This window comes from Bombina bombina, chromosome 4 (genome assembly GCF_027579735.1).
Source record: "Bombina bombina isolate aBomBom1 chromosome 4, aBomBom1.pri, whole genome shotgun sequence".
In the NCBI taxonomy this organism is placed as follows: Eukaryota; Metazoa; Chordata; class Amphibia; order Anura; family Bombinatoridae; genus Bombina; species Bombina bombina.
Genome location: NC_069502.1, coordinates 399,519,755 through 399,545,845, shown reverse-complemented (window position 1 = coordinate 399,545,845; position 26,091 = coordinate 399,519,755). Strand labels below are relative to the sequence as shown.

Sequence of the window (26,091 nt, the reverse complement as noted above, 5' to 3'; positions counted from 1 at the left end):
ATAGATATGATATTGCCCAAGATGATTCCTCTAATGAGGGGAGTAAGCATGGTACTGCATCATCCCCTTCTGTGTCTACACCAGTTTTTGCCCACACAAGAGGCCCCTAGTACATCTAGTGCGCCAATACTTATTACCATACAACAATTAATGGCTGTAATGGATAATTCTATTGCATGCATTTTCTTCTGTTAAGTGTGATCAGTCCACGGGTCATCATTACTTCTGGGATATTACTCCTCCCCAACAGGAAGTGCAAGAGGATTCACCCAGCAGAGCTGCATATAGCTCCTCCCCTCTACGTCACTCCCAGTCATTCTCTTGCACCCAACGACTAGATAGGATGTGTGAGAGGACTATGGTGATTATACTTAGTTTTTATCTTCAATCAAGAGTTTGTTATTTTAAAATAGCACCGGAGTGTGTTATTATCTCTCTGGCAGAGTTTGAAGAAGAATCTACCAGAGTTTTTGTTATGATTTTAGCCGGAGTAGTTAAGATCATATTGCTGTTTCTCGGCCATCTGAGGAGAGGTAAACTTCAGATCAGGGGACAGCGGGCAGATGAATCTGCATAGAGGTATGTAGCAGTTTTTATTTTCTGATAATGGAATTGATGAGAAAATCCTGCCATACCGATATAATGTCATGTATGTATACTTTACACTTCAGTATTCTGGGGAATGGTACTTCACTAGAATTACACTGTAAGAAATACATAAAGCTGTTTAATAACTAGAGATTATGTTTAACGTTTTTGCTGGAATGTAAAATCGTTTTCATTTACTGAGGTACTGAGTGAATAAATGTTTGGGCACTATTTTTCCACTTGGCAGTTGCTTAATCTGTTTTCTGACAGTTTCTGTTCTCCCTCACTGCTGTGTGTGAGGGGGAGGGGCCGTTTTTTGGCGCTTTTACTACGCATCAAATATTTCAGTCAGCAACTCATTGTATTCCCTGCATGATCCGGTTCATCTCTACAGAGCTCAGGGGTCTTCAAAACTTATTTTGAGGGAGGTAATTTCTCTCAGCAGAGCTGTGAGAATTGTAGTTTGACTGAGATAAAAAACGTTTATTCTGTAATTTGTTTCCTGCTTTCAGAATTTGTTATCTTTGCTAATGGGATTAAACCTTTGCTAAAGTTGTGTTGTTTACAAGGATTGAGGCTATAACTGTTTCAATTTATTAATTTTCAACTGTCATAGATCTTCTGTGCTTCTTAAAGGCACAGTACGTTTTAATATTATTCTAATTGAATTGTATTTCCAAGTTGCAAGTTTATTTGCTAGTGTGTTAAACATGTCTGATTCAGAGGATGATACCTGTGTCATTTGTTGCAATGCCAAAGTGGAGCCCAATAGAAATTTATGTACTAACTGTATTGATGCTACTTTAAATAAAAGTCAATCTGTACAAATTGAACAAATTTCACCAAACAACGAGGGGAGAGTTATGCCGACTAACTCGCCTCACGTGTCAGTACCTACATCTCCCGCTCAGAGGGAGGTGCGTGATATTGTAGCGCCGAGTACATCTGGGCGGCCATTACAAATCACATTACAGGATATGGCTACTGTTATGACTGAGGTTTTGGCTAAATTACCAGAACTAAGAGGTAAGCGTGATCACTCTGGGGTGAGAACAGAGTGCGCTGATAATATTAGGGCCATGTCAGACACTGCGTCACAGGTGGCAGAACATGAGGACGGAGAACTTCATTCTGTGGGTGACGGTTCTGATCCAAACAGACTGGATTCAGATATTTCAAATTTTAAATTTAAACTGGAAAACCTCCGTGTATTACTAGGGGAGGTGTTAGCGGCTCTGAATGATTGTAACACAGTTGCAATACCAGAGAAAATGTGTAGGTTGGATAAATATTTTGCGGTACCGACGAGTACTGAGGTTTTTCCTATACCTAAGAGACTTACTGAAATTGTTACTAAGGAGTGGGATAGACCCGGTGTGCCGTTCTCACCCCCTCCGATATTTAGAAAAATGTTTCCAATAGACGCCACCACAAGGGACTTATGGCAAACGGTCCCTAAGGTGGAGGGAGCAGTTTCTACCTTAGCTAAGCGTACCACTATCCCGGTGGAGGATAGCTGTGCTTTTTCAGATCCAATGGATAAAAAGTTAGAGGGTTACCTTAAGAAAATGTTTGTTCAACAAGGTTTTATATTGCAACCCCTTGCATGCATTGCGCCGATCACGGCTGCAGCGGCATTCTGGATTGAGTCTCTGGAAGAGAACATTGGTTCAGCTACTCTGGACGACATTACGGACAGGCTTAGAGTCCTTAAACTAGCTAATTCATTCGTTTCGGAGGCCGTAGTACATCTTACTAAACTTACGGCGAAGAATTCAGGATTCGCCATTCAGGCACGCAGGGCGCTGTGGCTAAAATCCTGGTCAGCTGATGTTACTTCTAAGTCTAAATTGCTTAATATACCTTTCAAAGGGCAGACCTTATTCGGGCCCGGGTTGAAAGAGATTATCGCTGACATTACAGGAGGTAAAGGCCATGCCCTGCCTCAGGACAAAGCCAAAGTTAAGGCTAGACAGTCTAATTTTCGTTCCTTTCGTAATTTCAAAGCAGGAGCAGCATCAACTTCCTCTGCACCAAAACAGGAAGGAGCTGTTGCTCGCTACAGACAAGGCTGGAAACCTAACCAGTCCTGGAACAAGGGCAAGCAGGCCAGGAAACCTGCTGCTGCCCCTAAAACAGCATGAATTGAGGGCCCCCGATCCGGGATCGGATCTAGTGGGGGGCAGACTTTCTCTCTTCGCCCAGGCTTGGGCAAGAGATGTCCAGGATCCCTGGGCGCTAGAGATAATATCTCAGGGATACCTTCTGGACTTCAAATACTCTCCTCCAAGAGAGAGATTTCATCTGTCAAGATTGTCAACAATCCAGACAAAGAAAGAGGCGTTTCTACGCTGCGGACAAGAGCTCTTGTTAATGGGAGTAATCCATCCAGTTCCACGATCGGAACAGGGACAGGGGTTTTACTCAAATCTGTTTGTGGTTCCCAAAAAAGAGGGAACTTTCAGACCAATCCTGGACTTAAAGATCCTAAACAAATTCCTAAGAGTTCCATCGTTCAAGATGGAGACTATTCGGACAATTTTACCTATGATCCAAGAGGGTCAGTACATGACCACTGTAGATTTAAAAGATGCTTACCTTCACATACCGATTCACAAAGATCATTATCGGTACCTAAGGTTTGCCTTCCTAGACAGGCATTACCAGTTTGTGGCTCTTCCATTCGGATTGGCTACAGCTCCAAGAATCTTCACAAAGGTTCTGGGTGCTCTTCTGGCGGTACTAAGACCGCGGGGAATCTCGGTAGCTCCATACCTAGACGACATTCTGATACAAGCTTCAAGCTTTCAAACTGCCAAGTCTCATACAGAGTTAGTGCTGGCATTTCTAAGGTCACATGGATGGAAGGTGAACGAAAAGAAAAGTTCACTCGTTCCACTCACAAGAGTTCCTTTCCTGGGGACTCTTATAGATTCTGTAGAAATGAAGATTTACCTGACAGAGGACAGGCTAACAAGACTTCAAAGTGCTTGCCGCACCCTACATTCCATTCAACACCCGTCAGTGGCTCAATGCATGGAGGTAATCGGCTTAATGGTAGCGGCAATGGACATAGTACCCTTTGCACGCTTACACCTCAGACCACTGCAACTGTGCATGCTAAGTCAGTGGAATGGGGATTACTCAGACTTATCCCCTTCTCTGAATCTGGATCAAGAGACCAGAAATTCTCTTCTATGGTGGCTTTCTTGGCCACATCTGTCCAGGGGGATGCCATTCAGCAGACCAGACTGGACAATTGTAACAACAGACGCCAGCCTTCTAGGTTGGGGTGCCGTCTGGAATTCTCTGAAGGCTCAGGGACAATGGAGTCAGGAGGAGAGTCTCCTGCCAATAAACATTCTGGAATTGAGAGCAGTTCTCAATGCCCTCCTGGCTTGGCCCCAGTTGACAACTCGGGGGTTCATCAGGTTTCAGTCGGACAACATCACGACTGTAGCTTACATCAACCATCAGGGAGGGACAAGAAGCTCCCTAGCTATGATGGAAGTATCAAAGATAATTCTCTGGGCAGAGTCTCACTCTTGCCACCTGTCAGCAATCCACATCCCGGGAGTGGAGAACTGGGAGGCGGATTTCTTAAGTCGTCAGACTTTTCATCCGGGGGAGTGGGAACTTCATCCGGAGGTCTTTGCCCAAATACTGCGACGTTGGGGCAAACCAGAGATAGATCTCATGGCGTCTCGACAGAACGCCAAGCTTCCTCGTTACGGGTCCAGATCCAGGGATCCAGGAGCAGTCCTGATAGATGCTCTGACAGCACCTTGGGACTTCAGGATGGCTTACGTGTTTCCACCCTTCCCGTTGCTTCCTCGATTGATTGCCAGAATCAAACAAGAGAGAGCATCAGTGATTCTAATAGCACCTGCGTGGCCACGCAGGACTTGGTATGCAGACCTGGTGGACATGTCATCCTGTCCACCTTGGTCTCTACCTCTGAAACAGGACCTTCTGATACAGGGTCCCTTCAAACATCAAAATCTAACTTCTCTGAAGCTGACTGCTTGGAAATTGAACGCTTGATTTTATCAAGACGTGGGTTTTCTGAGTCAGTTATTGATACCTTAATACAGGCTAGGAAACCTGTTACCAGAAAGATTTACCATAAGATATGGCGTAAATACCTATATTGGTGTGAATCCAAAGGTTACTCTTGGAGTAAGGTTAGGATTCCTAGGATATTGTCTTTTCTACAAGAAGGTTTAGAAAAGGGTTTATCTGCTAGTTCATTAAAGGCATTCTGTTACACAAACGTCTGTCAGAAGTTCCTGACGTCCAGGCTTTTTGTCAGGCTTTGACCAGGATTAAGCCTGTGTTTAAAACTGTTGCTCCACCATGGAGTTTAAACCTTGTTCTTAATGTTTTACAGGGCGTTCCGTTTGAACCCCTTCATTCCATTGATATAAAGTTGTTATCTTGGAAAGTTCTATTTTTAATGGCTATTTCCTCGGCTCGAAGAGTCTCTGAATTATCAGCCTTACATTGTGATTCTCCTTATTTGATTTTTCATTCGGATAAGGTAGTCCTGCGTACTAAACCTGGGTTCTTACCTAAGGTAGTTACTAACAGGAATATCAATCAAGAGATTGTTGTTCCTTCTTTATGCCCAAATCCTTCTTCAAAGAAGGAACGTCTACTGCACAACCTGGATGTAGTCCGTGCTCTAAAATTTTACTTACAGGCAACTAAGGAATTTCGACAAACGTCTTCTCTGTTTGTCATTTACTCTGGGCAGAGGAGAGGTCAAAAAGCTTCCGCTACCTCTCTTTCTTTTTGGCTTCGTAGCATAATTCGTTTAGCTTATGAGACTGCTGGACAGCAGCCTCCTGAAAGAATTACAGCTCATTCTACTAGAGCTGTGGCTTCCACTTGGGCCTTCAAGAATGAGGCCTCTGTTGAACAGATTTGCAAGGCTGCAACTTGGTCTTCGCTTCATACTTTTTCCAAATTTTCCAAATTTGACACTTTTGCTTCATCGGAGGCTATTTTTGGGAGAAAGGTTCTTCAGGCAGTGGTTCCTTCTGTATAAAGAGCCTGCCTATCCCTCCCGTCATCCGTGTACTTTTGCTTTGGTATTGGTATCCCAGAAGTAATGATGACCCGTGGACTGATCACACTTAACAGAAGAAAACATAATTTATGCTTACCTGATAAATTCCTTTCTTCTGTAGTGTGATCAGTCCACGGCCCGCCCTGTTTTTAAGGCAGGTAAATATTTTTTAATTTATACTCCAGTCACCACTTCACCCTTGGCTTTTCCTTTCTCGTTGGTCCTTGGTCGAATGACTGGGAGTGACGTAGAGGGGAGGAGCTATATGCAGCTCTGCTGGGTGAATCCTCTTGCACTTCCTGTTGGGGAGGAGTAATATCCCAGAAGTAATGATGACCCGTGGACTGATCACACTACAGAAGAAAGGAATTTATCAGGTAAGCATAAATTATGTTTTTTTCCAAAATGCCTACTTATCAGAGAAAGCGTGATTGCTCTGTTTTAAACACTGAAGAGCAAGAGGACGCTGATGATATCTGTTCTGACATACCCTCACACCTATCTGAAGGGGCCAGGAGGGAGGTTTTGTCTGAGGGAGAAATTTCAGATTCAGGGAAAATTTCTCAACAAGCAGAACCTGATATTGTAACTTTTAAATTTAAATTTCAACATCTCCACGCACTACTTAAGGAGGTATTATCTACTCTGGATGATTGTGACAATTTGGTCATTCCAGAGAAATTAGGTAAGATGGACAAGTTCCTAGAGGTTCCGGTGCCCCCCGATGTTTTTCCTATACCCAAGCGGGTGGCGGACATAGTAAATAAGGAGTGGGAAAGGCCCGGCATACCTTTTGTCCTCCCCCTATATTTAAGAAATTAGTTCCTATAGTCGACCCCAGAAAGGACTTATAGCATACAGTCCCCAAGGTCGAGGGGGCGGTTTCTACTCTAAACAAACGCACTTCTATTCCTATAGAAGATAGTTGTGCTTTCAAGATCCTATGGATTAAAGGTTAGAGGGTTTGCTTAAAAAGAGGTTTGTTCAGCAAGGTTACCTTCTACAACCAATTTCATGCATTGTTCCTGTCACTACAGCTGCGTGTTTCTGGTTCGAAGAACTAGAAAAGTCGCTCAATAAAGAATCCTCGTACGAGGAGGTTTTGGACAGAGTTCAAGCTCTTAAATTGGCTAACTCTTTTTTATTTTAGATGCCGCTTTGCAATTAGCTAGATTAGCGGCGAATAATTCAGGGTTTGCTATCGTGGCGCGCAGAGCGCTTTTGCTTAACATCCCTTTCAAGGGTAAAACACTGTTTGGCCCTGACTTGAAAGAGATTATTTCAGACATCACTGGGGGAAAGGGCCACGCCCTTCCTCTGGATAGGTCTTTTAAGGCTAAAAAGAAGCCAAATTTTCGTCCCTTTCGCAGAAACGGACTAGCCTCTACACCCTCTAAGCAAGAGGGTAATACTTCTCAAACCAAGCCAGCCTGGAGGCCGATGCAAGGCTGGAACAAGGGTAAGCAGGCCAAGTCACCTGCCACTGCTACCAAAACAGCATGAAGTGTTGGCCCCTGATCTGGGAAGGATCTGGTGGGGGGCAGACTTTCTCTCTTTGCTCAGGGGCAAGAGATGTTCAGGACCCTTGGGCGCTAGAAATAGTTTCTCAAGGTTATCTCCTGGAATTCAGGGAACTACCCCCAAGGGGAAGGTTCCACGGGTCTCAATTATCTTCGAACAGGCATTCTTACACTGTGTAGAAGACCTGTTAAGCATGGGAGTGATTCATCCTGTTCCATTAGGAGAACAGGGGATGGGTTTTTACTCCAACCTGTTCATAATTCCCAAAAAAGAGGGAACATTCAGACCTATTTTAGATCTCAAGATTCTAAACAAGTTTCTAAGGGTTTCATCATTCAAAATGGAAACCATTCGAACGATCCTTCCTACCATCCAGGAAGGTCAATTCATGACCACGGTGGACTTAAAGGATGCGTACCTACGTATTCCTATCCACAAGGAACATTTTCGGTTCCTAAGGTTCGCCTTTCTGGACAAGCATTACCTGTGGCACTTCCATTCGGATTAGCCACTGCTCCAAGGATTTTCACAAGGGTACTAGGGTCCCTTCTAGCGGTGCTAAGACCAAGGGGCATTACAGTAGTACCTTACTTGGACGACATCCTGATTCAAGTGTCGTCTCTGTCAAAAGCAAGGGCTCATACGGACATTGTCCTAGCCTTTCTCAGATCTCACAGGTGGAAAGTGAACATAGAAAAAAGTTCTCTGTCCCCCGTCAACAAGAGTTCCCTTCTTGGGAACAATAATAGTTTCCTTAGAAATGAAGGTTTTTTCTGACAGAGGCCAGAAAATCAAAACTTCTAGGCTCTTGTCAGGTACTTCATTCTGTTCTTCTTCCTTCCATAGCGCAGTCCATGGAAGTAATAGGGTTGATGGTTGCGGCAATGGACATAGTTCCTTTTGCACGAATTCATCTAAGACCATTGCACCTGGGCATGCTCAGACAGTGGAATGGGGATTATACAGACTTGTCTCCGACGATACAAGTAGATCAAATAACCAGAGATTCACTCCGTTGGTGGCTGACCCTGGACAACCTGTCACAGGGAATGAGCTTCCGCAGACCAGAATAGGTCATTGTCACGACCGACGCCAGTCTGGTGGGCTGGGGCGCGGTCTGGGAACCCCTGAAAACTCAGGGTCTATGGTTTCGGGAAGACTCTCTTCTCCCGATAAACATAATGGAACTGAGAGCGATAGTCAATGCTCTCAAGGCTTGGCCTCGACTAGCAAAGGCCAAATTCATAAGGTTTCAATCAGTCATCATGACGACTGTTACATATATCAATCATCAGGGGGTAACAAGGAGTTCCCTGGCGATGGAGGAGCATCCGGGGGAGTGGGAACTCCATCTGGAAATCTTTGCCCAAATAACTCAATTATGGGGCATTCCAGACTTAGTTCTGATGGCCTCTCGTCAGAACTTCATGGTCCCTTGTTACGGGTCCAAATCCAGGGATCCCAAGGCGACTCTATTGGATACAATAGTAGCACCTTGGATCTTCAACCTAGCTTATGTATTCCCACCGTTTCCTCTCATTCCCAGGCTGGTAGCCAGGATCAATCTGGAGAGGGCTTCGGTGACCTTGATAGTTCCTGTGTGGCCACGCAGGACTTGGTATGCAGACCTGGTGAATGTGTCATCGGCTCCACCATGGAAGCTACCTTTGAGACAGGACCTTCTTATTCAGGGTCCATTCGAACATCCGAATCTGGTTTTCCTCCAACTGACTGCTTGGAGTTTGAACGCTTGATTTTATCAAAGCGTGGGTTTTCAGATTCTGTAATAGATACTCTTATTCAGGCTAGAAAGCCTGTAACTAGAAAAATTTACCATAATATATGGAACAAATATATCTGTTGGTGTGAATCTAAAGGATTCCCATGGAACAAGATAAAAATTCCTAAGATTCTTTCCTTTCTACAAGAAGGTTTGGAGAAAGGATTTTCTGCGAGTTCTCTGAAGGGACAGATCTCTGCTTTATCTGTTTTACTTCACAAAAGGCTGGCAGCTGTGCCAGACGTTTAAGTGTTTGTTCAGGCTCTGGTTAGAATCAAGCCTGTTTACAGACCTTTGACTCTTCCCTGGAGTCTTAATCTAGTTCTTTCAGTTCTTCAAGGGGTTCCGTTTGAACCCTTACATTCCATAGATATTAAGTTATTATCTTGGAAAGTTTTGTTTTAGGTTGCAATTTCTTCCGCTAGAAGAGTTTCTGAGTTATCTGCTCTGCAGTGTTCTCCGCCCTATCTGGTCCATGCAGATAAGGTGGTTTTTACGTACTGAGCCTGGTTTTCTTCCGAAGGTTGTTTTCAACAAAAATATTAACCAGGAGATAGTTGTACCTTCTTTGTGTCCGAATTCAGTTTCATAGAAGGAACGTTTGTTACACAATTTGGACGTTGTCCGTGCTCTTTTTGGCTTAAAAGCATCATAAGATTGGCTTATGAGACTGCCGGACGGCAGCCTCCTGAAAGAATCACAGCTCATTCCACTAGGGCCGTGGCTTCCACATGGGCCTTTAAGAACGAGGCTTCTGTTGATCAGATATGTAAGGCAGCGACTTGGTCTTCACTGCACACTTTTACCAAATTTTACAAATTTGATACTTTTGCTTCTTCTGAGGCTATTTTTGGGAGAAAGGTTTTGCAAACCGTGGTGCCTTCCATCTAGGTGACCTGATTTGCTCCCTCCCATCATCCGTGTCCTAAAGCTTTGGTATTGGTTCCCACAAGTAAGGATGACGCCGTGGACCGGACACACCTATGTTGGAGAAAACAGAATTTATGTTTACCTGATAAATTACTTTCTCCAACGGTGTGTCCGGTCCACGGCCCGCCCTGGTTTTTTAATCAGGTCTGATGATTTCTTTTCTTTAACTACAGTCACCACGGTATCATATGATTTCTCCTATGCAAATATTCCTCCTTTACGTCGGTCGAATGACTGGGGAAGGCGGAGCCTAGGAGGGATCATGTGACCAGCTTTGCTGGGCTCTTTGCCATTTCCTGTTGGGGAAGAGAATATCCCACAAGTAAGGATGACGCCGTGGACCGGACACACCGTTGGAGAAAGTAATTTATCAGGTAAACATAAATTCTGTTTTTGTGAACAAAAATAAAACACTGGTAGAAAGAAAAACCTAATAAAAGTACAAAACAATATGTACAACTTTTATTACATAAACAAACCAGCTAATATGATGCTTTAAATGCTATACTTCTGTAAGAAAATACTAATACAGTACAGTAAATATTAATACTAAACCAATATCTTGTGGGGCTCATTGATGGGCCAGCCCTCCAAGATTTTGTGGCAATGAGTCTCTGATTTTTAGGACTGCTCAGGGGTTTCTCTCTCTGTGCCGCTAACCTAAGGTCCTCACAGAATCTGCTGCCACGAACTCCACTTTCATCTTCAAAGACTGCTTGGCTTCCACAGTTGCACTCACTGCTAACACTCCATAGTTCCACTTTCAGTAGCCTATGTAAAAGATAGTTCCCTGTTACCTTGCTGTCTCACAACTGACCATATACTCTATGGGCTAGATTTATCATAGTGCGATGTAGCGTATCATGTCCGCTGCACATCGATAAATGCAGACAACATACGCTGTCGGCATTTATCATTGCACCAGCATTTCTCCTTCCCAATAGTTCCCTTATTAACTGTTTCACTGCTGTGCCGCTCACAAAATTGGCCTTAGAGGGAACACTGGTCTCCTATTGTGAAAAGCTAATAAAAAAAAAAAAGCATGTGATTAAGAGGCTGTCTGTAGTGGCTTAGAAACAGGCAGAAATGTAGAGGTTTAAATGTTATAAAGTATATTAATCTAACAATGTTGGTTGTGCAAAGCTGGGGAATGGGTAGTAAAGGCGTTATCTATCTTTTTAAACAATAATAATTTTAGTGTAGACTGTCCCTTTAATTAAGCATAACTTTAATTTGTGAACGTGATTTTTAATTAATACTGGAGTAGAGAGCGCCTTTTTAAATATATGTATATAAAAAAACCTGATGGAATAGATTTCGTGTATAGTAAACCATTTATTACATATTTCTATACATACATTAAATAGTATATTTAATGCTTTATTTGATTTTTTTTAAATTACAGAACTATTGTAAAGTTTATAAACCATTGTTTCTTGTGAATAAAGTGCTGATATTTTTTTAAGTATATTTCTACAATTCCCTGACTTAGCTATTGTATAATACACTCTGACAGAGGAGAGAAATAAAACAAGCCTTAAATAAAATTATTTTAAAAATGGGGGTTAAAATGATATTTTTCTCAGTCATGGCCAACTTAGTGATTACAATGTTCTCATAAGTGGACTCTGATACAAAAAATATATATACACACTTATAAAGTGTCCCACACCGTCAGGTCCTTGCCAGCCTCGGTAACAAATGTTATCATGCACTGGGATGGCACAATGAATGTGGCATCTGGTATTTTGTATACCGTATTCTATAACCGTATTCATCTGATGGTGTGTGCAACATTTGTGTAAATGTAGGTGCTGGAGATCTTACAGTTTTAACAGTGGTTAATCTTTATCATCATTGCTATTGTCTGGATTCCTGTTGCTACATTGTTTGGCTAATTTGATCAGTTTTGTGGGCTTATCAATACACCTGATCCTTGAATTCATCAGAGGTGACTGCTGAGATGATCTGACAGCCTTTTTAGGTACTTCCAGGGAAGTGGGAGTTTTTCCACAAAGGTTAAGTTAAAGGGACAGTACACTGTAAAATTGTTTTATCACTTTTATGTACACAGACTTACTTTCTTATCTTATATTTGTCTAGAAAACCAAAGCTCAATACTTAGAGAGAACAATGGAAAATTATAATTTTATTACTTAACTATCATGCCCCCCACTGAGAGTGTAATCTCTTCTGCTGGCTGTGTTTACTTAGGCTATTCAATAGAATATACTCCAGTATAGAAACTTTCAGTATAGGTTGGGATACCACAGGCTAAATCGGCTATTTCAAATGCCAAAATAGGGGTAAAGGAGCTACTTGTCAATAATTTAAAAAACACTTCAGCAGGTAACATGAATAATTGGAACAATTTAAAAGGGAGACATTTTTTTGGGTGAACTGTCCCTTTAAGGTTTGTTAACACTTCCACGTTTCTCTGATAATTCAGTTTCCCTATATGCAAGTTCTTATGACGTCTTGAATTTGTGTGTTTGTGTTTGTTTTCTCCAACATTGGTGTGTCCGGTCCACGGCGTCATCCTTACTTGTGGGAATATCTCTTCCCCAACAGGAAATGGCAAAGAGTCCCAGCAAAGCTGGCCATATAGTCCCTCCTAGGCTCCGCCCACCCCAGTCATTCTCTTTGCCGTTGCACAGGCAACATCTCCACGGAGATGGTTAAGAGTATGTGGTGTTTAGTTGTAGTTTTTTTATTCTACTATCAAGAGTTTGTTATTTTAAAATAGTGCTGGTATGTACTATTTACTCTGAAACAGAAAAAGATGAAGATTTCTGTTTGTGAGAGGAAGATGATTTTAGCAGACAGTAACTAAAATCGATTGCTGTTTCCACATAGGACTGTTGAGATGAAGTAACTTCAGTTGGGGGAAACAGTTAGCAGACTTTTCTGCTTAAGGTATGACTAGCCATATTTCTAACAAGACTGTGTAATGCTGGAAGGCTGTCATTTCCCCTCATGGGGACCGGTAAGCCATTTTCTTAGTCTCAAACAGAATAAAGGGCTTAATATGGGCTATAAAACTGGTAGACACTTTCATGGGCTAAATCGATTGCTTTATTTGGACATTTTATACATGTTTATGCTGATAATTCACACTTATAAACTAGGGGAACGTTTTTTAACGTCAGGCACTATGTTAGAAACCTTTTCCAGTCAGGAAGGGCCTTCCCAGTTGTAGGCTGAGCCTCATTTTCGCGCCATTACTGTGCAGTTGTTTTTGAGTGCAAGACATGCAGATGCATGTGTGAGGACCTGAAAGTAGTTGGAAAAGTTCCTAGAAGGCATCATTTGGTCTGGGACTGTATAGGGGTTAAATCTGTAACCGGCTCCGGTTTCGTTATTTTAAGGGTTAAAGCTCTGAAAATTGGTGTTTAATACTTTTAATGCTTTAAGACACTGGTGAAATTTTGGTAAATTTTGAACAATTCCTTCATATATTTTCACATATTCAGTAATAAAGTGTGCTCTGTTTAAAATTTAAAGAGACAGTAACGGTTTTGTTTTAAAACGGTTTTTGTGCTTTATTGACAAGTTTAAGCCTGTTTAACATGTCTGTGCCTTCAGATAAGCTATGTTCTATATGTATGAAAGCCAATGTGTCTCCCCCTTCAAAATTGTGTGATAATTGTGCCATAGCGTCCAAACAAAGTAAGGACAGTACTGCCACAAATAATGAAATTGCCCAAGATGATTCCTCAGATGAAGGGAGTAGACATGGTTCTACATCATCTCCTTTTGTGTCTACGCCAGTTTTGCCCACGCAGGAGGCCCCTAGTACTTCTAGAACATCTCCGCGCACTGCTTAAGGAGGTGTTATCTACTCTGGATGATTGTGACAACTTGGTCATTCCAGAAAAATTATGCAAGATGGACAAGTTCCTAGAGGTTCCGGTGCACCCCGACTCTTTTCCTATACCCAAGCGGGTGGCGGACATAGTGAATAAGGAGTGGGAGAAGCCCGGCATACCTTTTGTACCCCCTCCTATATTTAAGAAATTATTTCCTATGGTCGACCCCAGAAAGGACTTATGGCAGACAGTTCCTAAGGTCGAGGGGGCAGTTTCTACTCTAAACAAGCGCACTACTATTCCTATCGAAGATAGTTGTGCTTTCAAAGATCCTATGGATAAAAAGGTTTGCTTAAAAAGATTTTTGTACAGCAAGGTTACCTTCTACAACCCATTTCGTGCATTGTTCCTGTCACTACAGCAGCGTGGTTCTGGTTCAAGAAACTAGAAAAGTCGCTCAGTAGAGAGACTCCATATGAGGAGGTTATGGACAGAGTTCACGCACTTAAGTTGGCTAACTCTTTTGTTTTAGATGCCGCTTTGCAATTAGCTAGATTAGCGGCGAAAAATTCAGGGTTTGCAATTGTGGCGCGCAGAGCGCTTTGGCTAAAGTCTTGGTCAGCGGATGTATCATCCAAGACAAAATTGCTTAACATCCCCTTCAAGGGTAAAACTCTCTTTGGACCAGAATTGAAAGAGATTATCTCAGACATCACTGGGGGAAAGGGCCACGCCCTCCCACAAGATAGGCCTTTCAAGGCCAAGAATAAGTCTAATTTTCGTTCCTTTCGTAATTTCAGGAACGGACCGGCCTCTAATTCTGCATCCTCTAAGCAAGAGGGTAATGCCTCACAGTCCAAACCAGCCTGGAAACCGATGCAAGGCTGGAACAAGGGTAAGCAGACCAAGAAGCCTGCTACCGCTAACAAAACAGCATGAAGGAGTAGCCCCCGATCCGGGACCGGATCTAGTGGGGGGCAGACTCTCTCTCTTTGCTCAGGCTTGGGCAAGAGATGTTCAGGATCCCTGGACGCTATAAATAGTTTCTCAGGGTTATCTTCTGGAATTCAAGGAACTACCCTCAAGGGAAAGGTTCCACATGTCTCACTTATCCTCAAACCAAATAAAGAGACAGGCGTTCTTACATTGTGTAGAAGACCTGCTAAAGATGGGAGTGATACACCCAGTTCCAATGACGGAACAAGGAATGGGATTTTACTCAAATCTGTTCGTAGTTCCCAAAAAAGAGGGAACCTTCAGACCAATTCTGGATTTAAAGATCCTAAACAATTTTCTCAGGGTACCATCGTTCAAAATGGAAACCAGTCGAACGATTCTACCCAATATCCAGGAAGGTCAATTTATGCCTACCGTGGATCTAAAGGATGCGTACCTACATATTCCTATCCACAAAGAACATCATCAGTTCCTAAGGTTCGCCTTTCTGGACAAACATTACCAGTTTGTGGCCCTCCCATTCGGATTAGCCACTGCTCCAAGGATTTTCACAAAGGTACTCGGGTCCCTTCTAGCGGTTCTAAGACCGAGGGGCATTGCAGTAGTACCATACTTGGATGACATTCTAATACAAGCGTCGTCCCTTTCAAAAGCAAAGGCTCATACAGACATCGTTCTGGCCTTTCTCAGATCTCACGGATGGAAGGTGAACATAGAAAAAAGTTCTCTGTCTCCGTCAACAAGAGTTCCCTTCCTGGGAACAATAATAGATTCCTTAGAAATGAGGATCTTTCTGACAGATGTCAGAAAGTCAAAACTTCTAAGCCCTTGTCAAGTTCTTCATTCTGTTCCACGTCCTTCCATAGCTCAGTGCATGGAAGTAGTAGGGTTGATGGTTGCAGCAATGGAAATAGTTCCTTTTGCGCGAATTCATCTAAGACCATTACAACTGTGCATGCTGAAACAGTGGAATGGGGACTATACAGACTTGTCTCCAGTGATTCAAGTAGATCAGAAGACCAGAGATTCACTCCGTTGGTGGATATCCCTGGACCACCTATCCCAGGGAATGAGCTTCCGCAGACCAGAGTGGGTCATTGTCACGACCGACGCCAGTCTAGTGGGCTGGGGTGCGGTCTGGGAATCCCTGAAAGCTCAGGGACTATGGTCTCGGGAAGAGTCTATTCTCCCGATAAACATTCTGGAACTAAGAGCTCTCAGGGCTTGGCCTCAGCTTGCAAAGGCCAGATTCATAAGATTCCAATCAGACAACATGACGACTGTTGCGTATATCAATCATCAGGGGGGAACAAGGAGTTCCCTGGCGATGAAAGAAGTAACCAAAATAATACAATGGGCGGAGAATCACTCCTGCCATCTATCTGCGATCCACATCCCAGGTGTGGAAAACTGGGAAGCGGATTATCTGAGTCGTCAGACACTCCATCCGGGGGAGGGGGAACTCCACCCGGAGATTTTTGCCCAGTTGACTCAATTATGGGGCATTCCAGACATGGATCTGATGGCGTCTCGTCAGAACTTCAAGGTTCCTTGCTACGGGTCCAGATCCAGGGATCCCAAGGCGACTCTAGTGGATGCACTAGTAGCGCCTTGGACCTTCAACCTAGCTTATGTGTTCCCACCGTTTCCTCTCATTCCCAGGCTGGTAGCCAGAATCAAACAGGAGAGGGTCTCGGTGATCTTGATAGCTCCTGCGTGGCCACGCAGGACTTGGTATGCAGACCTGGTGAATATGTCATCGGCTCCACCATGGAAGCTACCTTTGAGACAGGACCTTCTTGTTCAGGGTCCATTCGAACATCCAAATCTGGTCTCCCTCCAGCTGACGGCTTGGAGATTGAACGCTTGATTCTATCAAAGCGTGGGTTTTCAGATTCGGTGATTGATACTCTGGTTCAGGCCAGAAAACCGGTAACTAGAAAGATTTACCATAAAATATGGAAAAGATATATCTGCTGGTGTGAATCCAAGGGATTCCCTTGGAATAAGGTAAAAATTCCTAAGATTCTTTCCTTTCTGCAAGAAGGTTTGGATAAAGGATTATCTGCGAGTTCTCTAAAAGGACAGATTTCTGCTTTATCTGTCTTACTACACAAACGACTGGCAGCTATGCCAGATGTTCAAGCATTTGTTAAGGCTCTGTTTAGGATCAAGCCTGTTTACAGACCTTTGACTCCTCCCTGGAGTTTAAATCTAGTTCTTTCAGTTCTTCAAGGGGTTCCGTTTGAACCTCTACATTCCATAGATATTAAGTTGTTATCTTGGAAAGTTTTGTTTTTGGTTGCTATTTCTTCTGCTAGAAGAGTTTCAGAGTTATCTGCTCTGCAGTGTTCTCCGCCCTATCTGGTGTTCCATGCAGATAAGGTGGTTTTGCGTACTAAGCCTGGTTTTCTTCCAAAGGTTGTTTCTAACAAAAATATTAACCAGGAGATAGTTGTACCTTCTTTGTGTCCGAATCCAGTTTCAAAGAAGGAACGTTTGTTACACAATTTGGACGTAGTCCGTGCTCTAAAATTCTATTTAGAAGCTACAAAAGATTTCAGACAAACATCTTCTCTGTTTGTCGTCTATTCTGGTAAAAGGAGAGGTCAAAAAGCGACTTCTACCTCTCTTTCCTTTTGGTTTAAAAGCATCATCCGATTGGCTTACAAGACTGCCGGATGGCAGCCTCCTGAAAGAATCACAGCTCACTCCACTAGGGCTGTGGCTTCCACATGGGCCTTCAAGAACGAGGCTTCTGTTGATCAGATATGTAAGGCAGCGACTTGGTCTTCACTGCACACTATTGCCAAATTTTACAAATTTGATACTTTTGCTTCTTCGGAGGCTATTTTTGGGAGAAAGGTTTTGCAAGCCGTGGTGCCTTCCGTTTAGTTAACCTGCTTTGCTCCCTCCCTTCATCCGTGTCCTAAAGCTTTGGTATTGGTTCCCACAAGTAAGGATGACGCCGTGGACCGGACACACCAATGTTGGAGAAAACAGAATTTATGCTTACCTGATAAATTACTTTCTCCAACGGTGTGTCCGGTCCACGGCCCGCCCTGGTTTTTTAATCAGGTCTGATGAATTATTTTCTCTAACTACAGTCACCACGGTACCATATGGTTTCTCCTATATTTTCCTCCTGTCCGTCGGTCGAATGACTGGGGTGGGCGGAGCGTAGGAGGGACTATATGGCCAGCTTTGCTGGGACTCTTTGCCATTTCCTGTTGGGGAAGAGATATTCCCACAAGTAAGGATGACGCCGTGGACCGGACACACCGTTGGAGAAAGTAATTTATCAGGTAAGCATAAATTCTGTTTTTCTTTTTTTTTAACTTATCTGGTCATATATGTTTTGTGAAAGAGCTTTAAATAACTTTTTTAAATGTGTCACTTTTCAGATTTAGAAATGGCCATCGCCTACTGGAATTTAGTACTTAGTGGAAGATTTAAATTCCTAGATTTGTGGAACAAGTTTTTGTTGGTAAGTGAATATATTGTATTTAGAAATGTAGTTTTATGTTTTATCTTAAGTTTATTTTCTCATTACGAATGTCAACAGTGTGTTTTCTGACATTCTAGAAATGATGATAAACATGCTTGTGAAAAAACTGCATCCATACTAATTATCAGATTGCATCATATTTGTTCTTAAAATGTTTTTTTTTAAACTAGGAACATCATAAACGATCAATCCCTAAGGATACATGGAACCTCCTCCTAGATTTCAGTACAATGATAGCTGATGACCTGTCAAACTATGATGAAGAAGGTATCTCCATTCTCTTTTTAAAAACAAAAATAAAACCTTTTACTGCTAAAGGCTAAATTGATGCTACAGTTGCATTGTAATCATGTTCATGATATCATTTGTATATGATATCATCTTATGACATTATTAGATTGTTAGGTTATAAAAGGGACCAAAATTAAACTGCCATGGTTCAGATAGAGCATGCAATTTTAAACAACTTTCCAATTTAACCCTTTCACTACCGGGACTTCCAGACAAAAACTTGCCCAAAATACCAGAGCATTTTTAGCATTTTTGCTATCACTCCATTTAAACAGAAATAGAGCCTTGTTTTTTTATTTACCTCTCAAATCTATATATATTTTTAAGTAGATCTAAGCCAATTTTGATATATTTCCTGGCACCATTTCACTGCCAAATGCTATCAAATAAAAAAAAATGTGGTACTTTTTTCACAAACTTTTGGTTTCTCACAGAAATTATTTACTTACTGCTTGTCCCAATCATGGCATAAATGTTTGTAAAAGTTTCTCTGGGATCCCCTTTGTTATAGCAGATAGCTATAGCAGATATATGTCTTTGCCATTGCTTTTTGGTAATTAGAAGGCCGCTAATTGCAGCTGCGCACCACTTATATTATTCCCGGCAGTGAAGGGATTAATTAGGTAGGTTAAAAGGTTAATGTTAGCTTTAGTGTAGATATTAGCCTCCTATCTGACGCTCCCCACCCCCTGATCCCTCCATAGCAGCTCTCTATCCTCCCCCACCCCACTGGTAACCCCCATCTAAGGTACTGGCAGTCTTTTTTTTTTTTTTATATTTCTCCAGTGTATGATCCCCCAACTTCCCTGACCTGCCCCCTCTGACTGTTAGGCGGCATCTTAGGTACTGGCAGCTGTCCGTTTTTTTTATTTTCTTTGTTTTTTTTATCAATTTTTTTTTTTATAAATATAAGGCAGTGTATGCCCCCACTTTCCCCACCCACAATCTTTAGTTAGGGGGGGCCCCAGATTCCCTTTTCTGTAGCGTAGCTGCCCCATCCCTCCCTGACCCTTTGTTTTTTTTCTGTTCTATAGCGTAGGGCCCCTCCCGCCTCCCCTGTTGGGCTGGCCACCCGACTTCCGTCCACACCTCCCACCAGCTCCAGCAGAAGATCGTTACAGACGGTGACACACACAGTGTCACCATCTGTAACAATCAGGCATCTGGCCTCATATGGAACCGGAGCACCGATTGCGCTCCTGCTCCATATGAGGCAGATGTCTGAAGCTTCAGGAGCTCCAGCTCTCAGCTGTAACTTAACAGCCGAGATTGCTGGAGCCTCCTGAAGCAACAACATATACCCGTGGTGCGGTACGATAGCCAAAGTACCGCACAACGTATATATACGTCGGATTGTGTGAAGGGGTTAATTGTATTATAAAATTTGCTTTGTTCTTTTGGTATCCTTTGTTTTGGTATCCTTTGCTAGGTAGGCTGATAGGTGCACTTGTCTATAGCAGTCTAGTGTTTGTAACTATTTATCACATTGCTATAAACAACTGTGCAAACACTTCTGCCAGATGGTTAGACACACATGCATGCTCCTGAACTCACCTAGGAAAACTCTTTAACAAAGGATGCCAAGAGAACTAAAAAATAATAATTATAGAAGTAAATTGGAAAGTTGTTTCAAATGTAATGCTCTATCCAATCAGTTTGTTTAATTTTGACTTTACTTTCCCTTTAATTTAAGCAGATGTGCTAGTAGGTTTGAAAATACATAATGCAGAGTTGGGACTTTATGTTACTTAACCTCTTTTACTATTCCTATAAAGAAACATATAATATAAAATAGGCTGGGATTTTGCTAATCAGGAATAGTCTTAAAATGTACATTAATAATAATCCTGCTGCAGATTTTCTTTTAACTTTCTAGCTCTAGTATTTTATTTGTGCCTTGCATTCATGTCAGCACAGTGTACTCACTTTTTAGAAAAGGTTCTCCCCCCTCTGTCTACTCCTCTATGGATATGTGACCGGTATGGTGCTTTAGCAGCGTATCACATTTTGTTGGTTACTTAAATGGAATGATGCCTTCTCTCTCCTTTGCTCTCCAAATATTTTATTTATTAAGTGCATTGCTAATTTGGGTCTGAGGTTTGTATAGTACGGATAGGTAGATGCTGGTGATATAGCTTAGAGAATCATTTAAGTAGAAGGGCATAGCAACCCTTTGTTTCTTTCTGAGTGTACAGGGATACATATGTGAGTGCAGGTAGAGGTTTGTGTGTGTAGTGCCTAATGCAACAGAATCCATTCTTTGTAGATGTCCTTGTTGTCTCAGCATTGCAAAACATTATAGTGACATATTTTCCTATTTTTACCCCTGTAAGAGACTTCATAAGCGTTCAATGCCAAATACGGAAGTAGGCAGACTTTTCTCTGATTTTTTTGGAGCCAAATTTCTTCTTGTGAAAGTGAAGTATACTAAAATGTGTGCAAATCCAGGTTTTAGTGTGCTTCACTTTCACAAGAAGAAATTTGGCTCTGAAAAGATACAAACGTCACTGCCTACTTATGCCGAATGCACAAGTCTGCTTTGTACCATTATAAAATTAGGAATAATTAAACCTTTATTTTTTAATGTAAAAAATGCTTTACTTTACTTTTTTTCTTTCCTAGGGGCATGGCCAGTTCTTATCGATGATTTTGTTGAATTTGCACGTCCTCAAGTTGCAGGGACAAGAAGTACAACAGTGTAGCCCTTAAGAACCTTGTATAATGTACATAGACTGTACAAAGTAACACAACAGAAAATTGCACAGTCAATTTCCTCCTGCTGGACTGAACTGAAGGTCAGCCCTCGCAGCAATTCCTGGGGGTAAAACAGACATTTAAGACCATATCCTATTTCATTCTTTGGTGGTTTGGGCCTCTTTGCAAGTGTAAGCAAAACTAGCAATTCCAAATTGTGGATTTCATCACATAATCGCTGGAGCATATTAATTTTGCCATAAACAGTAGATACATTCCTTGCTGTTTTCATATTCACAAAGCACAATGCTGCCTTCGTCCACTAATTGCATCATGGGCACGTGAAAACTTTTTTTTTTAAAAGAAACTGAAGAGACAACGTACACCATAAAAGAATATTTTCTGGTTCTCCTATCATTTAGGAGGGAGAGTAAGAAGAGTGTACATAATTCTTTTGAATACCATATTAAAACTGAACAGAAAAAAAAAAGATAAATTCTTGTAGCTACCAAAGGAAGTATTTTTGGTGAATGGGTGGTGTGTGTTGGACCTTGTCCAAAGTTCACAAAACTAATGATGATTGCATTCCAATTACAAGCAGAGTGTAATGTAATTGTACTACCCCCCTGAAAATATCCTGCTGTATAGAAATAACAAAACTAGGAGCATACTGGTTTAGAAAACTTTTTTTTTTTACTACACCATCATGAGGGCAATATATGTTGCAATTTTTAGTTTTGCAGAAGGACCTTGCTCGTTTAATTTCTTTTGCAGGTCATCCAAGTTTTAAAAAGATCATTATTCAAGAAAACCAAATGTACACGTTTATGTTGATGAATGAACAAATACATAATTTACCTTATGCCCCATTTGTTATTCCCTTTTTCACAGACTGAATAGAGCATAAAACTGGATTACATGGAAAGCACTAGTTAGCGAACATACTTAATATCACGTCATTGCTTAAAAGCATAGGAATATGAAGGACAGTGGTATAGAATATGCTAATGGATTTACTAACATTTGCTTTATAAATGCCATCAAGTGTTTTCTGAATCAGGAAGGACAATGGTGTAGGATCTTTGATATTTTTGAAATAATGGAATTGGTTAATGTTTGCCTCTCACTTGTAGCTGCTGAACCCCGTGCAACATCTCTAACCAACAGAGCTTTACATAGGTGTGGTTGTTTTACTGAGACATGCAGAATATCAACTCTTTATTTTATTAATGAGTCTTCACTGTTTGTATATGTGCCCTTTTCTTTATCCTCTTCCATTAGAAGAAGTCCTGTATTTTTTATTTGTTTGATGCAGAAGCTGGATTATTCCACTTAGGTCAATCTCACCCACTTTACAAAATCACTCAAAGTTGATTATGCTAAACAATCCAAATTACAATAAATCATTGTAAACCAGAATATTCCCAATTAAGGTTTAGTTCTTTTAAAAAAAGAAAACAACAAAAACGAACACTGTAGTAGTGATCTGTTTTCTTTTTTATTATTATTTTAATGTCTACAAAACAGTTAGTTAGTTGAATGTATTTACTTTTTGTTAGTGATTTGTCTTTAAAAGTGAATTTGAACAGGAACCCATGAACAACACGTTACAACATCTAAAGCAGCATTTTTAAGGAAATGTGTGTTTGATTTCTCTGGAAGTGTGAACAGTAGGGTTTTTGGAGGGTTTTGTGCGGCTATCATGAAATATAAATTTTAAACAGAATCTAGATTGAAAGGATTTTTTGGGAATGTGGAAATTTTCCAGTGATCGTGCCCTGTTAATGTAACAGTTTCAATATTTTCATTTTTGGCATATTGCCATTGTGTGATTGCGTGATGGTTTGTTGCAACCACTCACCAAACAGTGTTTTGGGTAAGCAAATTATTTATTACATCTATTTAATTAATATCATATTTGTATTATTACTGCCATACAAATAATATACATTACCAAATGATATATTGAATATTTATTTCCAGTAAATTGCAAGACTTATCTAAAGTGCAAAAATATGTTAAATTGATATTCTGGGAAAGTAAACTGAATAATTCTGATTCCAAAGGCCCTTCTGTTAATAAAACATTTTAGTTTGGTTATCATAATCTCATTAATAATAAAAACATATATATATTTATTTGTTGCCCGAATTCATTCTTTTGCGACAGCAACACGCTAAAGTCTGTATTTGCACAGATTCTAGCATCTTCCTGTTGCACAAGAATTTATTCAACAACGAAAGTATCCGAGTGGCACTAAGGGCCCCACCACCTTCCTTATTCAGAGGTTCCAGAAACCTCTAAAATATAGAAAATGCTTTTCTCATGCTCCTTAGAGAGGCCAGAAAGCAAATTATGTATTGCAGGTTTTCAAATAGATGGTTTATGCAGCTTACAGAATTTGCTCTTTGGCCTCTCTATGGAGCGTGGGACATGCACCAGGTTTTTACACAATAGCAAGAGATGTTTAATGATGGCATTTGTCAGATTGTTGAGATGATTGGATTACATTTTTTTTAAAAATTATTATATATATATATACATACAAATATACAGTACATACACACACACACACACACACTATAACTCTCTCTCTCTCCCCCCCCCCTCTCTCTCTCTCCCCCTCTCCTATATATATTAAGCAAAGAACAAGAGCGCAAAGAGGAACTCTGTAGTATATTAGAAATCACTTCCTAACAATAATTTGAAATGCACTCACAAACCTCAGTAAAGCTCACATGTATGATCATTCAGCAGTCTAGTCCTGTAATGGAGTTCAGGAGCTAGTGGATCTCCAGCATGCCAGTTTCTTCACCAGACTTTGTACTGAGATACTGCTAAGGTAATGTTAATGCACCCAGTGTACTTTTTGCAGAACTAGTCAGAGCTGTTTGGTTTTTAAAAAGCATTTGTAGCAGTTTTACTTACATCTCTAACTGAGACTGCTGGGTCTATAACCAGAAAGAGCTTGCATGCTGTAGTGCAGGCCTCCCCAGGGGGGCACCAGAGCATATAAGGGGAGGCGCGGAACAGTGACACCGCTCTATCCTATTGGAAATCACAAGCAACAGTTGACTGGCAAAAAACCGACAGTGACACTTGCTATGTTGTGGTGGAATAAGGCAAAGGGCAAAATGTAGGTGGAAGAAAGGCACGGAGGTCAAAATCGCTCAGCGACTGTGTTGCACAGGAGGAATAACAAATTGCTAATTGAAACATGAGTGAAGCTCTCTTTTGGTTGAGCAGAATCCGTTCTTGAGAACTGTGTGTGAACCCTGGATCAAATATGAATTCCTCAAATTAAACTTAAAACTAAAAATAAATATTAAAATTTCCTTAAAACAGAAGAAATAAAGTAACATTTATTATGGGGGGGGGGCTGTCTTATAAATGTAATCATCCTAAGCCTTAGAGAACCCATGCTGTAGTTGTATCTTGATATTATTTCTGGACCAAAGACCTTTGCAGCTCTGGTGAAGAGACTGGCTTGTTTGGGAGCGTGTTCTTGAGCACCATTACAGGACTAGACTGATCTTTAATATGGAAGGTTTGACATTGTGAGTGCATTTTGTTTATTAAATAATGGAATTCTGATGCAATACGCTCATATTTCTGTTCTATTTTTGTTTTGTACATTATACAGTGTCTAATATATATATATATATATATATATATATATGGTCTAACATTTGCTCTAGTCCCAAACTAGTAAGAAATTGCAGAGATCATTTTCCCATCCCTGTGTGTGTGTGTATTTGTGTGTGTATGTATGTATGTGTATATATATATATATATATATATATATATATATAAATACTTTTTACTTGCACTGCATTTGTTTGCCAAAGGCTAGTGTGTGCTTTATTAAATCAACTGATTCCCTGTGAAGGATAAAATATACTCCCTGGAGCTTAAAAACTATTTTAAAACCACATAGGAAGTAAATACTCATTTGAATTACATATTTGTTATTTAGTTCATATATGTCTTTACTATGAACTACATATTAATATAGAAAACAAATTCCATGTGCTTGGTGCCTATCAAAAAGAGAATTTTATTTAAAGTCAGAGGTTATTTTTGCCCTTTGGTGTGAGACATGTCTATTATATATTTAATATTCTAAATACATCTTTGAAGATGAGAACTTGCGTGTTGCCATCTATTGATATACATTACAATTACTGTGTAATTACAATATATTATGTGGAATATATAGAATGCGATGGTCTTTACATAGTATTACTTCTTCAGTGAGTGACAGAAAAAAAAAGATGAAAAGCAAACGCTCAGAACCCAACACTGTGCAGTGTATTTTACAGATGGTATATTGTATTTCAAGAAAATGTTTTATATTGAAAGTGCTCAGTTGTGTGTGTTTTTTTCAATTGCTTGTCTTAATCCTCAACTAATTGTGTTCAGTTTCAGTACATCATTCTTCCACTCAAAAAAATCTTCATTTTCCCACATAAAGGTACATCTTTTTTATTTTAATTTTTTTTTTCCAAACATCAATAAATATTGGTAATTTAAAGAAAGAAATGTTTAATCTATGAGTGAGATCTTACATATTTATTCTCTGTTCTGATTGAAGAGACAATACCTATTTAACCTTTTTCCATTGCACAAGGTTATTGCCCTCATATACCAGATCAAATAATTTGGTCTTTTAAAGACATTAAACTCTGGAATGTCCTTATAGTTACCTGTAATGATTTTATGCTACTATAGTGAAAAAAATACATGAAATCAAAATGAAACTTTCATAGTTTAAATGGAGCATGCAATCTTAAAGGGACATAACAAAATTTATGCTTACCTGATAAATTTATTTATTTCTTGACACAGTGAGTCCATGGAATCAGCAATTACTGTTGGGAATATCACTCCTGACCAGCAGGAGGAGGCAAAGAGCACCACAGCAAAGCTGTTAAGTATCACT

General features: G+C 40.7%; 1 protein-coding gene across 1 annotated transcript in view; it reads left to right on the top strand.

The window, feature by feature from the left end:
- DCUN1D1 (defective in cullin neddylation 1 domain containing 1) overlaps positions 1 to 25,513 on the top strand; it is a 69,461-nt gene extending 43,948 nt beyond the window's left edge. Inside the window, exons 5-7 of the mRNA XM_053710176.1 lie at positions 18,061 to 18,143; positions 18,335 to 18,431; positions 21,078 to 25,513. Coding sequence (XP_053566151.1) covers positions 18,061 to 18,143; positions 18,335 to 18,431; positions 21,078 to 21,157 — 260 coding nt within the window. The 3' untranslated portion in view covers positions 21,158 to 25,513. The remainder of the gene's footprint in view (positions 1 to 18,060; positions 18,144 to 18,334; positions 18,432 to 21,077) is intronic.
- The last annotated feature ends 578 nt before the right edge of the window (positions 25,514 to 26,091 follow it).